The 17,683-nt window shown below is 41.7% G+C and overlaps 1 protein-coding gene across 2 annotated transcripts in view; it reads right to left on the reverse strand.

The window, feature by feature from the left end:
- Positions 1–424: 424 nt before the first annotated feature.
- Positions 425–17,683, reverse strand: part of tsc22d3 (TSC22 domain family, member 3) — a 41,100-nt gene continuing 23,841 nt past the window's right edge. The window contains exons 1-3 of one of the 2 annotated variants that reach the window (XM_088988596.1): positions 3,135–3,442; positions 2,695–2,746; positions 425–1,883 (exon numbers count right to left, since the gene is read on the reverse strand). In XM_088988596.1, the coding sequence (XP_088844722.1) occupies positions 1,626–1,883; positions 2,695–2,746; positions 3,135–3,259 (435 nt within the window). In that variant the 5' untranslated portion in view covers positions 3,260–3,442 and the 3' untranslated portion in view covers positions 425–1,625. Of the gene's footprint in view, positions 1,884–2,694; positions 2,747–3,134; positions 3,443–17,683 lie in introns of those variants that run through there. The other variant, XM_088988587.1, reaches the window with a different exon arrangement.

Genomic DNA, 17,683 nt, shown 5'->3' on the forward strand with positions numbered 1-17,683 from the left:
ATCATCGTCACCTCGACCTTATTCATATATCTCTCTGGCTGCCCTCGTCATTTGAAAGCACTTCAGACCCAGTCTACAAAAGTCCAAACCTCACTATTAAATGGCCAATTATTGTGCAGTGTACATCTCATCACAACTAACAAGGAGTCGTTTCAATTTTTTTCATCTCATCAGCTGTTTACCAGTGTAACTCTGTTTAAGTTCAAAACGACCAACAATCAGCATTCTAATCAGCATTTGGGATGCAAATTGGGTACATCTAAAGTTGTGACCGATGAGAATATTCTTTCATTAGAATTACACTTTTAAACAATACACTGTGGACCATACAGATTCATAGCTGATAACCATGCATTCAAATGTAAAATAAAGGATGGTACCACCAACAGAGTCAAATTACGAGAAAAGAGAGCGAGTGGTTGCATTATGTAAACATACGGTTTATTGCAAATGTGCAGATGTATCCAAAGAGGGTAGCACACAAATGTTTTCCGGATACTTTACAGCAACAATACCGTTATCTTTACAGAACACAGAAACTTTGAGAACTAACTGAAAGCAAGACTGACTCCTCCTGTGAAGTTTTAACACATGGTCCTGGTTGCTGGCTCTTCTTCTTGCTGTTGGCCGTTTCTTTTTCATTTCTTTTTTTAATGTCTTTGGTAGTTCAAAAACAACCACCAGCAGAACTTCGAAGTAGAAATCCGGTTCTCTCATGCACTACATACAGGCACTGTTGTCATGCCATTGTTTTTTTTAATTGGCATTTGGGTGACGACAACAAGAGCAGGTGGAATCATCTGAAATACAGTCCACTGCTTGCTCGTTCACCCCGGTGCTTGTTACGCCTTCAGTGTCAGGAAAACAATCTCAGAAGAGCATGTATTTTACAAAACAACTGATTTTGTCAAAAATAAAACAATAACAAACAAACGGAATATGGCAGGACAAACCCCCCCTGTGAGCAGCAAGCCCCAACTGCAGACAATACAAGACAACAGATTAGGAATCAGTACAGTATATGAATCAGTTGACCAGCTCAATTATACTGCTCTAAGCTTCACCTGTGCTCAGGCTGTTGATTGTTGTCGTTAATGCACGTCAACACGCAATACATGGACGTCCTTGTTAATGTGGAGCTGGGAATTCTTGAAACTTGCATTCTGATCTCAAAGTCATCCACGAAATGGGGCCTCACCACTTGCCGAAACATCGTCTGGTGGGCCAACATGAAGCAGCTTCACCTATGCTCACACATTCCAAGGTCACACCAGCAGGACCAGCCCAATTGAGAGCAAAAGGACAGTTGCTGGCAACCCTCCGTCTGAAAGCAGGCGCTTCATTGTGTCCAGTGGTCCTGCTTTTGATTTAGCGCTCAGTGTCTGCCTGAAGACACTATGGCGCAGAGTTGGACGGGATCAGAGGACAGTCAGACACAGCGGCAGTTGGAACTTTTGTGCTTATCAGAGTCAAGCGTTTGTCCCATTGGGCACACTCGGCCACAACGCCATGCCTTCATTCCCACGACAGTTTTTTTAGCAGCAGGAATTCTGTAGCGCAAAAAAACATGGAGGTCCATTGCTGAAAAAGGGACAGTGGCTCTGCCCACCCCATGGCAGAGCCACTTACACAGCAGATCCATTGTTGCGGCTACACGTCTGCTGCTCCGACATCACCTGCATGCTCTGATTGTCCAATGTGAGGAGAACATCCGTCGGGATTCGAGACTGGAACTTTTCCAGCTGCTCTGGACTCGCCAGGTTCTTCAGCAGGTAGTTTTCCCTCTCCAACTGGTTGTTCTTTTCCGCCAGTTCCTTAATCTGTTCCTTGAGGATCTCCACTTCCTCCCGCACAGCGTACATGAGGTGATTCTTGACCAGGTCCTACACGATATCCAGGGGAGAGAAGTGGATCAGCTCATGTCGAGACTAACTGCAGCACCCTTACTTTGTGGCTTGTGGAAATAATGATGATGAATGACAAGATTTTACAATTGTAGGACTATTACATTTTACTCTGCTGTGGGCAACTTGATTGGAGTTGCAAATGAAAGTAAGTTGTTTGTTGTATGAAAGTAAGTTGTCACTGACCCTACCAAAACAAAAGTTATATTTTTTTTTACCCTACCCATACAAAAGGTACATTTTTAAAAGAATTTAAAAAAGGAACGTTGTCTTACACAAAGGAAATTTAAGATGATGTGTTTGTTTTGTCAACTCACATGAGCAAAACAAAACAATCCATGTGCCCTATGCATTTTGCGGCAGTTTGAATAGGTTAAACTTTCCATGTAGACGTCATAGCAGAGTAACCGCTTTTAAATGCTGTTTGAGAATGTGTATTTTGTTTCCACATCTTTAGACAATTGTAGTTGATATATTTTGGAAAACTACTTTTGATTACTTGTTTTTTGCTTTGAAATGTATTTCATTAAATGCAAAGTTTCATAACATATTTTATGTTAATGTATTCAAATGGAGTCTATGTACATTATGTTATGTTCAAAGCAAGTTGTGTTTTCTTTGCTTTGCTTCTATACTGTACGTCCTTTAGTGTTTGTAAAAGGCTTGGTGGTGTTGCGTCTCTGCTTGTGTAGAGCACACTGTCCTCTATAAATAAAGTCTCCCCTTGACGATTATTGTGATACGAGATTAAGGTAAGCACATTTAAGCATTGTGTTTGTTGCAAGCTTACCATCGCCTGCTCGATTTTGTTGTCAATAGCCACCACGCTAGCACCAGAGGCACTGCAGGAGAGACAAAACAAAGACATACTTAACTTGGAAAACCACACAATATTGGCTTCATACGAAAACAACAAATATTTTTTTTCAGTGCCTGTCCTAAAATGCACAGAGCGTTATAGCACAAAAATTGCCAAGAAAACACTTCCGACAACAGTAAGCACGTTGATCTGTTGGCCTCTTTCATCTGACTGTTACGCAACAGTCACATACCACGTTCCACATTCAGGGTATTTGGTCACCAATTCACAAGAGCATTGCTGATATTTTAGACAGTTTGCGGGTGATATAATTATGATTATTATTGTTGTTATTGTTTTTTTACAAAATGTTATCATTAGTCATCGCATTTTAACGTGACAGTGCGTCGTTACATCGGCTTGATGTTTACCTGTTGTCAAGCTTGACCGACACGACATCTCCTCCGAGTAGCGAGGAGAAGAAAGATATCGAGAAGTTGTGCAGTTGGTAGACGGCAACCTCCATTGACGCTTTAGCGAACATCTCTGTGCTCATGGTCAGGGCCAGACTAGTTTGGAAAATGTTTCTCGCCAGGTTTGCGAGTCGTCCCTGTACACTAAAATATGTAAATCCTTTTGGTTCCGTCGATGCACTACCTATGAGGACAAGTGCGGAGTCGAGATTGTTTGAGCTTCACTTATGTGCTAAGCGACTGTCTGCTGGGCTGTGCTATTTTCTGCTACCGACCGATATATAAACGCCCAAGGCCGTGACGACAGATGACGCAGGCATATTTTAGTCAAATTACCTGATCGCCCCAGTTTTGGGGTGGTGCAGTTCACTCCTGCAGCAATTCGATCTTTGATTTAAAAAACACGTGCAAATAGTAAATAAACCTAAACTTTTACATCAGATATTTACATAAAAGCCGGGGAAGAAAAAAAAGACATACTATTTTACTCAAATAAGGATATGGTTTGAAAGTATTTGTCTCTACAAAAATAATAGTTATTTATAGTTTTCAATCACACGTACAAACTCACGATTTTTTTTGACTGGTGGTCTCAATAAAACTTAAAGGACAACCGACGTCTCCAGACAAGTTGTGTCCATAATTTGTAAAATGGCTTCAAATTACTTCTACTGGGCGTATTTTAATAAGATTCCACCGCATATAGCTATATTTTACGTTTTAAGACTCACACTGAACATTCAGGAAGTCTTGTTTTTGAGTTGGTGACGAGTCCGTACGTGACGTCAGAAAAGGACCGCCTCCTCACCGTAAAAAGACGCATTGTAGCGTCTTTCCATCACGTCAATGTATTTTGCTGTACTGTTTTTTCTTAAACCATGTCTTACACCCAAAAGTCCCAGCAGAGGGAGGCAAACCCCATGGAAAGATAGTATCAGCCTGTGGAAACGAGCTGATTCATTCCTCACCGGAGCTGGTCGCCATTTTTCTGCCTCTTCTTGGGTGAGACATTCCCCCCCGCCCGTTTGCCTCAAAATGGCCCAAATAAATTCTTTAATCGATTGCAAATATGTATTATTTGCTCATCAGGACTATTAGAATCATATTCATAACTGGATGTGTAACAAGAAAGCATATTCTCCGAATCTGAAGCCATTGTTTTGATTCACAAGCAATGCAAGACGTCTTGTCGTGACGTCACGAAAAGGGGGCGGGACTTTCTGAAAATGCCCAATTCGCAGCTCAATTTTTTGCAGATTTTGGACACTTTAAGTCATTTTTATTGGTGTTTTGCATTTGACTAAAAATATCATATTGCATGTTTTGGGTATTTTAGAGGCTATAAAACGTTTTTCTGGTGTCAGTTAAAAAACAAAAAAGTGACATCGGTTGTCCTTTAAGCATTAATACCTTGGTAAACGCAGACTTGTGGAGACAATTACAAATAGCATACCATCCAAAAAAGTTAAAATATCCTTGATGTTACTAAAATAAATATCAACATATATTCCTTGATATAGTAGCCGACTTACATTCATTTAGGTTACTGTTTTACCACCTCAAGATGAATAATCAGGCCTCCAGTACTACCCCCATAAAACTGTAAACAGTAATTGTAGCCCCAAATATTTACAGTATGAAAAATGGGTGAGGTGTTTCATCTCTCAAAAATATGTGTAATTTTGTTATTACAACATTAATTTAAGTAATGCTTGAGTATAAGGAAAACAATTAACTTAGATAAAGATTACATGAAAACAATACACATAAACAATAAATAGACACTGTATGATAAAATGTGTAAAAAATGTGCAGATGGATTGCACATAAAAGTGAACTACAACTAAACTGTACTTGGGTCACTTGAGAGAGCACACACATAACTGTTATCCATAGCACGTTAGATTAAATTGTTTAGTTCCTTGTACGTATGTAGTTTTGATTATGAATGACATAAATTGATCTCTACCAAACAATGCACATTGACATTTTGTTTATTAAATTATATGCACAGTCTTTGCAATACAGAATTGTAATCATCAGATTTTAATTTGGATAAGCCACTTTTAATAAGGCTTTTGTTGTTGACATCAAAGTACGTATTTGTTTCAAACGTGAGAGTCCCATGAACTCCCCAAGTCACACCAACAATTTATCAAACCAAACTTGTTGGGAACAGAATGTACAGTACTGTACCACCAAGTGCAACGTATTTTTCCATTCTCTAGCGTTGTTAATTTCCTCAGTGTGTTTGCGCTTCATGGGCCTCTTGTGGCCAAATGTTATATTACAACAGGCCGTTCACCATATGCGCAGAGCGGCGAGATGAAGGAAGGGCATGGGTATTTTCCACGAGACTTTTTGGGGAATCCAAAATTAAAAACTGGCTTTTCCGGGAGGTGTTTTCCATATTTATCTGTTTTTTTATGGGTATTTATTGCAGACTTTAATTCAGCAACTGCTGGTCAAGTTATATGGAAGAATCAGTCAATCGTGCATATTATGTTGAGTGTTGCAATTGTACCAAACGTCATCCACGGTGTAAAAAATAATTTTACTGGTGCATGTTATCCACAACAAAACATAACTGTTCCTCACTCCCCAGGGTTCCCCCACACATAGTGTGCTCACAAATATTGTCCAACACAACTTGTTCTAACCTACACTTTGAATGTGTGCCCTATATTACACATTTCTTCTTGATTTTTTACTTCAGCATTGTTTAGTTTAGGGAGTTTTTGTTGGATTCCCGTTGTTATATGTGTGTATGTGCGTGGATGTGCGTGCGAGTGTGTGTGTGTGTGTGTGTGTGTGTGTGTGTGTGTGTGCGCGCGCGCGTGCGTGTGTATATGTCGATGTATGCATGTATGTTTGTTGTAAGTATATACATACAGAGAGAGAGAGAGAGAGAGAGAGAGAGAGAGAGAGAGAGAGAGAGAGAGAGAGAGAGAGAGAGAGAGAGAGAGAGAGAGAGAGAGAGAGAGAGAGAGAGATCGAGAGAAAATGAGAGACAAAGAGAGAAAGGCTGAGAGTTTTCATTCTTTTGATATTTTTATAAACAGGTGCAAATAGAAGAGGGTATTTGTGCTGTTTGCAGTGCAGGGCACACCCCACCAATTGAAGTGGTTACCCTCATTTCCTTTAAATTCAGCTCAGAGAGAGCTGAGCCTACATGGCATTGAAATGCAATGGGCACACGCAGGTCGGTTAGAGTTACGAGAAAGTGCCAGGTCTCCACTTGTAGGAGAGGTTTGGACATTGTGAATGGCCACGTGGAGAACGCCTTCCACTCCCAAGCGGTCATCCATGTATGAATGATCTCCAAAATTACAATTCATCTCATGGAGTTCTGCAAAATGAAACATGTTCCTCAATGCATGGATTTTCCATGCCATATTAGTATCAGAAAAAAACTGCATTATAGAGAAGTGGGGTGAGAGGGCTCATTTTGGTTGGCTAGTGAGGTTACAGAGAAGACACTTCCTGTCTTCTAGTGCCCCAGTGGCTTATGTCTGTGACAGTACAGCTTTCAGCTTTAATATAATGTTCTCTTTTTGGAATGAAAGGCTTATCTAGCCCAGCTACAGTAGCCAGATTTTGGGAGAGGATATGTTGTCACATCAGTTTCCTCTAATTGGTTAAAGATGCACATGCAAGATACAACAGCATCCATAAAACATCTTAGTACTGTTAAAAGTTATTCCCAATCTGCCAAATTCAGCTGATAGACCAAAACATACATTTTCAGAAGTATTTCAATTGAGTAAGTGTGTTTGTTTACTTACTGCCAGATAAATTCCTCGTGTTTCTGTGGAAAACTTCACCACCGTTCTATGTTTGGCGTATGCAAATCTTTTCAAAAGCCTGCAATGATGGGCCGTGTTTTCCATCAAATGTGTCCAGTGGTATAGCCAACTAGGTTGCATAACACTGTGATTCATCTTCACCATGAGCTGGAGACAACTCAAGTGGAACCATGACAACCAGTTTCCCAGCGAGAGAAATACTTTTTAGCAAGAAAAAAAAACATGCACAGCATCACACACTGCAGAAAACGAGTCAGTGACATTCATAATGGGAAGCTTTTTGAAAAAAAAAAAAATTGATTTACATTTCCACCTGCTCTAGAACAAGCAGCAATGTGCATCGCATGTTTGGGTACAGTGAGCCTTGAGGCTTGCCAAAGGCTGTCTGAAGGGAGAACTAAAGTGAGGTATAACCAATGAATGTTAAGTCAGAATGTCATGGAAGTCCCAATCACACATCACAAGTCCTATAATACCTGGCTAAACCACTCCATAAGCTATACTCTATACTATAAATCAGCCTTAAATCAGCACGGATCCAAATCGGTTAACTTGAACATATGTTACACTGCAAAAAAGACTCATAGCTATATCCTCATAAACTGTTCATCAACAACTGTCGACACACATCTACCAATGATCTACGTCACAACTTACCGCCGATCTGGCCTCTTGAACAGACTTGGTGAGTATGGAGGCGAGTAGCTAAAAGGTCGGTCATGATAGCACAAGTGCTGCGAGTGACAGCCAAATCGATGGGGCGATTGAGCCAGGTGGAGGGCACAAAATGATGAACGTTGAGGTAAATTAACATCAGAGAGACATGTGTGACGCTGTCCCATGGTGCCCTCCAAGTCACGCAGGACCCCTTTCACTGCTGTTTGTTTCCACAATGGCACAATGGGGCAATTGAGCAGTGCAAATATCTTTGAGCATCGTAACTGAGTACAATGCTTGCACTGGCACTCCACAAACAGCTCCACAAACACAAACAAAGAGGTGCTGTCTGACATCATTGAAGCAGCTCCCCTTTTATTTATTATTTTCAATAACAGCTCATGTAGCAAAAATGCTTTACTTATTAACACTGGCTTATATTTCTTCTGTTATTGCTGTTGATTGGTTGCAATGCTCAGCAGGCCGGTAAAATAATATTTCACATCTCTGACAAACCACAAAAGGCCACAGCCTGCTATTATGTATCATGCAAATGCTCTTCAAGCAAATAATGAAATGATGCAAAGCTTCGGCCACAAGTGAGATTGAGCATGAAAGTGACACATCCCAACCCATGACCCAGATATGATTCATCTCCATATGGGGTACCGCAATGTTGAGACAAAGTCCCAAAATGGAATAAATGGGTTTGCAAAATAAATAACAAACAAAAATAAAAGCAAATTCATGTCTTAAAATATTTCATTATGTCTGTCATTGACAGTGACCTTTTGGTAACTGTTTATCCCAACCAAGGTGCCCAGTTTTCATTACAAAACTCTTGCAGGTCACAATAATTGTGAAGTCTAAAATAATGATGCTCTTGCCCCAATTAACTCGGGAATTTATTCGGGAATTGAAAATAATGACGTGAAGCGACATACCCGAATTTGTTTGGGTTTTGGTTTTTGGGTGCGGTCAGACCTCTGGCAATATCATTCCCTCCCACGAAGGGCAGCGTCATCCGCCCCCATTTCAAGCTCAGATAACTCCAGATCCATATAATTTATGAATTAACTCATTTTCCTGAGAGTTTAAGGTGTCTTACACTGCATTGAATGTTTATGTAGTCCTAAAATTCAATCTTATGTTGGTCCTGCAATTTGAGGGAAAATGATAAAACACTAGCACAGAAGTGGACACAGTGGAGACATCGTCTGGCACTGAATGAGTTAAGACACTACTTAGTTTGAAATCTTGACATATTTAACTAAAAATAAAGAAAAATAGTCAAAGGAAGCCATGGTGTATTCACTTGTATGAATGTTGACGACATGGTTTGATTGTAACTTCTACAATTGAAAGGAAGAGATTCTATTAGAATGCATTCCTCCAAACAGCACTGATAAATGCACAAGGATATGATGACAGTACGTTTGATGAGAGAAGAATAATTTTGGATGCATTCAGTGAAATTGGATACATTGCAGCAGCCCCTTCATGGTCACACATGACACACAAGTTGCCAATGGCCCCGCTGTGGTTGGGAATCACTGCTTTGGTTGTCGGGACTCAGTGCTAACTTTGCTGTTCAGGTTTCCTCCATGTTTACACAAATCTTCTACTTTAACTCTTTCAGAAACACACTCAAAATGTCACTCTCCTACATTGATTAAATAATTATATTTGTAATAATGACAGACATTTGTATGGCATCTACAATGAAGGTACCACTGGATCAAGTCCCAGAACAAATTTTAGCTGGGTCAGAACCACCTGGCCACATTAATCTTGCTCTTTTCCTTCAGCATAATGTAGACTTCAGCTGTCAGGACTCAATGAGGTTGCAGGTATTCATTTAACTGTAGTGTACTGACCGACAGCACAAATTGCCTGTGATGCTCAAAAATAGAAATGCCACAATCAAAAAAGAATGATTGAGACCACGGCTGAGCACTTCATTTTGCAATAGGGACATAAGAGAAATTGATGTGCTTTTGTCACGAGCCAACATGAGTTTTGTTCTACTCTATTAATCTGTTCTATGTATTATTTTTAACATATTGTGAAAACAGCAGTTTGTCTTATTTGAATAAATTACTGCGTTTTAAATGTGTTATTTATTGGTGTAAGTAGCCATCCCATCTGTCTGACCCGCTCGTTCTCTCCTGTCCCCTTCCTCCACCTCTGTGTACCCTCTGCTCACATTATCATGATGGGGTGCAGAGCTTTCAGCGATTCTGTCCCCAAACTCTGGAATTCACCATTTACAATCATATACTCAGTTTTAATTAATCTCTTCTTTTATTATTTATAATTATCTGTGGTTTTATTGATCTTCTTTTTGATTGTAACGTGTCCTTGAGTGTTTTGAAAGGAGCTTATAAATAAATTGCATTATCATTGTTATTAATTATCAAATGCACAATTATAAGCAGTCTTAAAAATTGCATCTTTTCTATATTTAAAATTGACAAATAAGAATGCTGCTAACATTACGATCGCTTGTCAATCTTGTAACACTGAAAAACATTTATTTTTCCTTTTCTTTGTTGTTCCCAACTTAAAGGTATATTTTTAAAGAAGAGTTTTGGAGTAATTTTTACTTGCATAGTTTTGATTAAAGTAAAAGGCCATTCAAATGTACTGATTGAAAACTGTTGAAAACGTTTTTTTTTTGGGGGGGGGAGTGATTTATTTTTTATTTATTTTTTATTGCATGTTATTATTTTATCCATCACTCCATATTTGGGAGCGGCCGGGGGTGTAAATACAGCAAAAACGTTGCAAAGTCCACAACAATGCAGACACGTAGTTCTTTCTTACCTCCTCGCTTGTTCATGTGTGTATATATAAGAATGTCAAATAAAATCAACACTTATTTTACATTTGATTTTGAATTCATGGTCAGACTGTGGCCAGGCCAAATGTGTCCACAGGGCCATACTTTGCCTCGACCCAAATGAGTCGCAAAGCACACATCCAGCCCAAATCTTTGCAGATTTGATGTTTACTGCAACGTCACAGTTGCATTCATGACCATACTCCTCCTTCATAAATGGCAGGCTATACATCGCCAGGGTTACACATAATGACATACAATGCAGTGTAGTGAGCCACTTGGGTGATTCTTGGCTGGATTCAAATCAGAAATCACTGAGCAAGGCAAATATTGTGGCATTGGTTGTCAAGGCTGCAGCAATAACAAGTACTAGACATAACCAGCCAATTTGCATTCCAAAGTCCAGCCAATTTGCATTCCAAAGTCATGCATTTGGTGATGAACTTGTAATTCACTGGACAATCATACAAAAGGCTTCAAAGAAGAAATGCATATTGGTGTTATCGATGAGAAGGTTTCTTCAGCCGTCATCTGTACAAATTTGAAGGTTTCGGACGTTTCACCTCCTATCCAAGAGGCTTCTTCAGCGAACTAAAGTCTGACTGGTCGTGTCGGCCCTATTTATATATCCCTAATGTCCAGACATGGTGGCGCCGGACACAGCTATGATAGGTCCCTACACTCAGGTTGAGGGGGGCAGAGGACCCCTCCCTGTGGCCCCACTGATTGTTCCTACATTCCTGACTAACGACTGGCCTATTTGCCCCACTTCCACCGGTATCACCTCATCAGCATTACGACCCTCATCAGCATTACGAAAGTTGCCTGACCTGTTTTGCCTAAGCAGGCTATTGTATGAACGATCCAAATTGAACCTCACCCCACCAGACCGGTTTAATTTTAACCTCTGAGGTTAAAATCTAAGCGAAAGAACGTAGATGGTTTGAAAGGGGGGTAAAAGAAGCGATTCTTATAAAACAACAAAATCCTTCATTAAACCGGACTTTAGTTCGCTGACGAAGCCTCTTGGATAGGAGGCGAAACGTCCGAAACCTTCAAATTTGTACAGATGACGGCTGAAGAAACCTTCTCATCGATGAACCACTCCTGTACGACTGAGAGCTTACACAGACATATTGGTGTTATCTCATAGCAAACATATATTTAAGTCTTAATGGAGGTGAATTCTAATAGAAAGTGAAGCATAGTATTTGAAAGTGTTTTTTCTACTTTTAAGAAAAAAGGGAATTTACTGTAATATGCACAATAAGGCACCATTTAATGAGACACGCAGCAGACCTTGCCTTCACTTCAGTTCGTGTGCAACACCCCCTTTGTTCCCCTGCTTTTCACATATTGTTCAAGTTGGACATGCAGCTGTGTGACCCCTGTCACAAACATCTGTGACAAAGCCTGAAGGGACCCGTGCCCTCTGTGTGTGAATGTGAGGTTGTGGGCTTACTTGTGTTTGTTTGCGTGTGGTCGGCCACGCGTTCTCATTCGAGCACACCACAGCATGTGAGTTTTTCAGATGGGAACTTTTGTGTGCCCCGCTAACACTTGCAAACACTTGAGTCCATTCCCACAGACTCCAGCAGACTTGCCTGCCGAGCTGTGGAGATGACTGGTTGTCACCTGCAACATCAGGATGAAGCAATGGCTGTGTTCTCATGGGTAAATGCAGTCAATAATCATGTGGTTATTTCTGAGGGGACCGAATGCATTTACAGTGGGAAAACTGCTGGCTATATAGATCGTTTACATTTTTGTCCCTTAAAAACGTTTTTGGTTAAAGAACCACTTACTATTGCTACATCTGTACTGGAAGTAAATTCACCCCTTCTAAAACTAATGATTCCTCTTTGATATAACATTTTAAGGTTTAGGAGAGCCTAACAGGCTTTTGAAGGTGTTAAGAAGAATGTGAGTGGAACCGTGCCCTACAATAGACAGCCGATCAGTACAGGGTGTACTGCACCTTTGGCTCGAAGAAAGACAAGTGTTGAAAACCAAAATGAGAAAATGAAATTGGGATTAATTAAACTCATGCCATACCATTAATTGTGTATAGCATTGATGCGCTTAATGTTTGCAACACTTTTGGATTGGATTGGATTGGATTTGCCTTTATTAGTTTTCACATGATTAAAAAGAAATATAATAATAATAATAATAATAATAATAATAATGGGAACTTTATATATACTAATATTTTTTTTAGTGTTTCCAATTTTTAGTTTTTACGTCATTTGTCAAATTGTCATATTAATAAGATCCACTTGGCACTATTTTGGCAGGGGTTTTGCCAAAGAATGTTCCTTGAGCAGGGGGGATTAGGCCGTTCCATTTCTCGGCGTTTCATTTCTCTCCGGGCACACCTCCCTCCTCTCCTTCTTCGACCAACAGTCCATATATATATATATATATATATATATATATAAAATCCTCGTCTCACCGACCATGGGTGGTGTCTGTCCCCATTTCAGCTCGGGTCCTCTACCAGAGGCCAGGAAGCTTGAGGGTTCTGCGCAGTATCCGTGCTGTTCCCAGCACTGCACTTTTCTGGACCGAGATATCCGATGTTGTTCCCGGGATCTGTTGCAACCACTCGTCGAGTTTGGGGGTCACTGCCCCAAGTGCTCCGACCACCACAGGCACGACTGTCACCTTTACCTTCCAGGCTCTCTCCAGCTCCTCTCTGAGCCCTTGGTATTTCTCGATTTTCTCATGTTCCTTCTTTCTGATGTTCCCATCACTCGGGACCGCTACATCCACGACAACGGCTTTCCTTTGCCCTTTATCTATGACCACGATATCTGGTTGGTTGGCCATTACCATCTTGTCAGTCTGTATCTGGAAGTCCCACAGGATTTTTGCTCGGTCATTCTCCACCACCTTGGGAGGTGTTTCCCATTTTGACCTTGGGGTTTCCAGTCCATACTCCGCACAGATGTTTCGGTAGACTATGCCAGCCACCTGGTTATGGCGCTCCATGTAGGCTTTCCCTGCCAGCATCTTACACCCTGCAGTTACGTGTTGGATTGTCTCAGGTGCCTCTTTGCACAACCTACACCTTGGGTCTTGTCTGGTGTGGTATATCCCTGCCTCTATGGCTCTGGTGTTCAGGGCCTGCTCTTGGGCAGCCAGGATGAGTGCCTCTGTGCTGTCCTTTAGGCCAGCCCTCTCTAGCCACTGATAGGACTTCTTGAGATCAGCCACTTCTGCTATGGTTCGGTGGTACATCCCGTGTAGGGGCTTTTCCTCCCATGATTGTCCCTCTTCCAGCACCTCATCCTCTGTTCCCCATTGACTGAGACATTCTCTGAGTACATCATCCGTTGGAGCCTTCTCTTTGATGTATTCATGGAGCTTGGATGTTTCACCCTGGACAGTGGCTCACTAGTCCCCGGCCTCCTTCCTTACGGCTTGTGTACAGTCTCAGGGTGCTGGACTTGGGATGGAACCCTCCGTGCATGGTGAGGAGTTTTCGGGTCTTAACATCCGTGGTCTGAATCTCTTCCTTTGGCCACCTTATTATTCCTGCAGGGTATCTGATCACTGGCAGGGCATAGCTGTTTATTGCCCGGGTCTTGTTCTTGTTCTTGCCATTGAGCTGGCTTCTGAGGACTTGCCGCTTTCCTTGTTGCTAATTTGAGGTTGCCATTGGCCTGTGGTATACCGAGGTACTTGTAGCTGTTTTCAATGTCTGCTATTGTTCCTTCAGTGAGTGAGACCCCTTCAGTGTGGACTACCTTGCCCCTCTTAGTCACCATCCGACTACATTTCTCCAGCCCGAATGACATTCCGATATCACTGCTGTAGATCCTGGTTGTGTGGATCAGGGAGTCTATGTCCCGTTCGCTCTTAGCATACAGCTTGATGTCATCCATGTAGAGGAGGTGACTGATCGTAGCTCCATTTCTGAGGCGGTATCCATAGCCTGTCTTGGCGATTATCTGGCTGAGGGGGTTCAGTCCTATGCAGAACAGCAGTGGGGAGAGTGCATCACCTTGGTATATGCCACATTTGATGGACACTTGCGTTAGTGGCTTGCCATTCGAGTTTGCAACGAAGGCTCTCAGGGTCCTGTTGACCTTATACAACCCCAAGCATTCATTGATCCATGTGTGTGGCATCGAGTCATATGCTTTCTTGTAATCAATCCAGGCTGTGCACAGGTTGGTATGTCGGGACCTGCAGTCTTGAGCGACTGTTCTGTCAACCAGCAGCTGATGTTTGGCACCTCTAGTATCTCTACTAATGCCTTTCTGTGCTTTGCTCATGTATTGATCCATGTGTCCACTTATCTTAGCCGCAATGATGCCTGACATGAGCTTCCATGTTGTGGAGAGACAGGTTATTGGCCGATAGTTGGAAGGAACTGCACCCTTTGAGGAATCCTTCATGATCAGGATTGTTCGCCCTTCGGTTAGCCATCCTGGGTGAGTCCCATCCATCAGCAGCTGGTTCATTTGTGCTGCTAGGCGCTCGTGGAGAGCTGTGAGTTTCTTTAGCCAGTAGGTGTGGACCATATCCGGGCCTGGTGCCGTCCAGTTTTTCATACCTGAGACTCTTCCTTGTATATCTGCCGCTGTGATGGTAACTGGGTTCTGTTCAGGGAGGTTGCTGTGCTCCTCTTTCAGAGTCACCAGCCATTGTGCACTGCTGTTATGTGCGACCTCCTTCTCCCATATGCCTTTCCAGTATCTTTCAGTTTCCAGCCTTGGAGGGTCTGTTCTGCTGTTAGAACCCTGCCACTGAGCGTACACTTTCGCAGGTTGTGTTGCGAACAGCCTGTTTATTCTTCTGGCCTCATTCTCTTTCGTGTACCTCTTTAGGCGACTGGCAGTTTCGAGTGCTTCAGGTATGGTTATCTGCATGTACCTCTTGGGTATTGGCCTTTTATTCACACCTCTCTGGGTCTCCGTCAATTGACTCACATCTTTCCGAGCCGCCTTGATCTTGGCCTCCAACCGTCTTTTCCATGGTGGGTAATGAATCTCGTGGCTCTCATGGTTGCTCTTGTAGCCAAGCATGTCTAGGATCACTGATGCTGAGGTGTATATCAGCTCATTGGTTTCCGTGATTGTTCCGGTCGGGATCGTTCTCAGTGCTGCATTCACAGTTTCCATGAAACGTTCAGCTGGTACTTCACATAGCCGTTGTAATCGGTGCCTTCGTTGCCCAGTTTTCATTCTTGCCATGATCTTATCTCTCAGGTCATTTGCTGCCTCGCTCAGCATTTCATTTATTGGGGCTGGCTTCCCAATCTCATTATTCATTGGGGCTTGCCTCCCAATCTCTGGTTGAACCTCTTCCTGTGATGTGGCAGCCTGGGGCCCTTCACCTCGGAATTTGTGTTGTACCTCATCAATCTCAAGTTGTGATAGCAATTGCCGTTTGTGGATATTGGAACACTGAGCTACTAGTTGTTTCGTGGTCAACCGTGACTGTGGGTTTCGAAGTAACCATTCAGCCCCCATTCTCCGCATGTAGCCCCTCTGACTAGGGTTGCTTGAGTAGTAGCATTCCAACAGAGCCATGTTATCGCATCTCGCCCATCTCCGCTTTGTTCCAGTAGCCCATTTTTCATCAGGGTGCTCTGGTTCCCCAGCACCTGACGCAGACCTTGTTTGGCCGGGCGACGTCTGAGCCGGCATGTCATTCCATTTATTGTCTCTCATCATTGTATGAGGTAGGCATTAGCGTGAAGGGTATTGCCCAAGGACCCACACTGGATGATGTCATTGTGCTCATTTCCTCTGCCACAAGTGGGATTCGAACCCTCGTCTCCCATATGCCAAACCGATGCCTTATCAACTGAGCTATCCAGCCGCTCACACACACACATATATATATATATATATATATATATATATATATATATATATATATATATATATATATATATATATATATATATATATACACACACACACACACACACACACACGCACGCACACACACACACACGCACGCACGCACACACACACACACACACACACACACACACACACACACACACACACACACACACACACACACACACACACACACACACACACACACACACACACACACACACACACACACACACCATGAAAAGGACACTTCCATTACCAGCCATAGTAACATTTCAAGTGCAACTGCAGGATATTTTCAAGACAAAAAAATTAAGTTACACGCAAGTGTAAAGCAAAATTGTGCCGTGGTCACATCAACCCAGCTGTTGACTGTGCAAGTATAAAATTTGTCTCAAGGCCTCATCTCCCTGCTATAATTTTTGGAAGAATTTGCAGGTCACAATAAATACATAAATAAATTGTCTGGCAATCATCTACATTTATAGTGCTTTGGAAAATAACTTGTATCATGAGTCCTTTCTTGTTTGTCTCCAGTAGGTGGCAGAGTCGGGTCTTCCCTCCAGCTTGCACACCTGCTGCCAATGTTTCATCAGATAAGCTATGTACAGTATTTAAGGACTGCCTTATTCCTGAGATTTGCTCTCTAGATTTGTTTTGTGTAATTTGATTATTGTCATTGCATTTATATTCTTGGATTACCTCTTACCTTGCCTTTGTAAGTGCAGTTTGTTTTTGCATTGCTTTTCCTGGATCCTTGTGACTAGGGATATCTGTTCATATCGGTGGGTGCATTTTTGTTTTATACTGATACAAACATTTTTTTTTAATTTTGTTTTTGTTATGGATTGTGATTTTGTTTCATTTGTGGGATTCACCTTGTTTTAAAGATAACAAAAATATGGAATTGTCAAATTTTACAGCTAAATGTTTTCTGGAGATCTTGGTACAGTAAATGGTAGGATCAAGCAGCAAAACTTTGTGAATCCAAGCTTAAAAACAATGCCACACAGATTTGATTGGCATAGAATAGATGACTAAATAACAGAAGCATAGGACTAGGGAAACTTTCTTCATGAAAAGAAAAAAAAAGTATGATATCCCCCTTGCTTACCTGGCTGTGTAAAAACATATTTTTTTATTTGGTTAAAGTAATACCACATATATTATTTTACACCAGATTATTTTCTGACAGACAGTGTTTCTTAGGTGTTCAATTACATGACATGTTTCGGCATATACTTCCGCCTTCGTCAGTGTCATATATGTACAGTATAAATGACTAGAGTGTCACTCTGACAAAGGCGGAAGTATATGTCAAAACATGTCAGGTAATTGAAC

The sequence above is a fragment of the Hippocampus bargibanti genome, linkage group LG02 (genome assembly GCF_051943395.1).
Source record: "Hippocampus bargibanti isolate YZ-2025 linkage group LG02, ASM5194339v1, whole genome shotgun sequence".
In the NCBI taxonomy this organism is placed as follows: Eukaryota; Metazoa; Chordata; class Actinopteri; order Syngnathiformes; family Syngnathidae; genus Hippocampus; species Hippocampus bargibanti.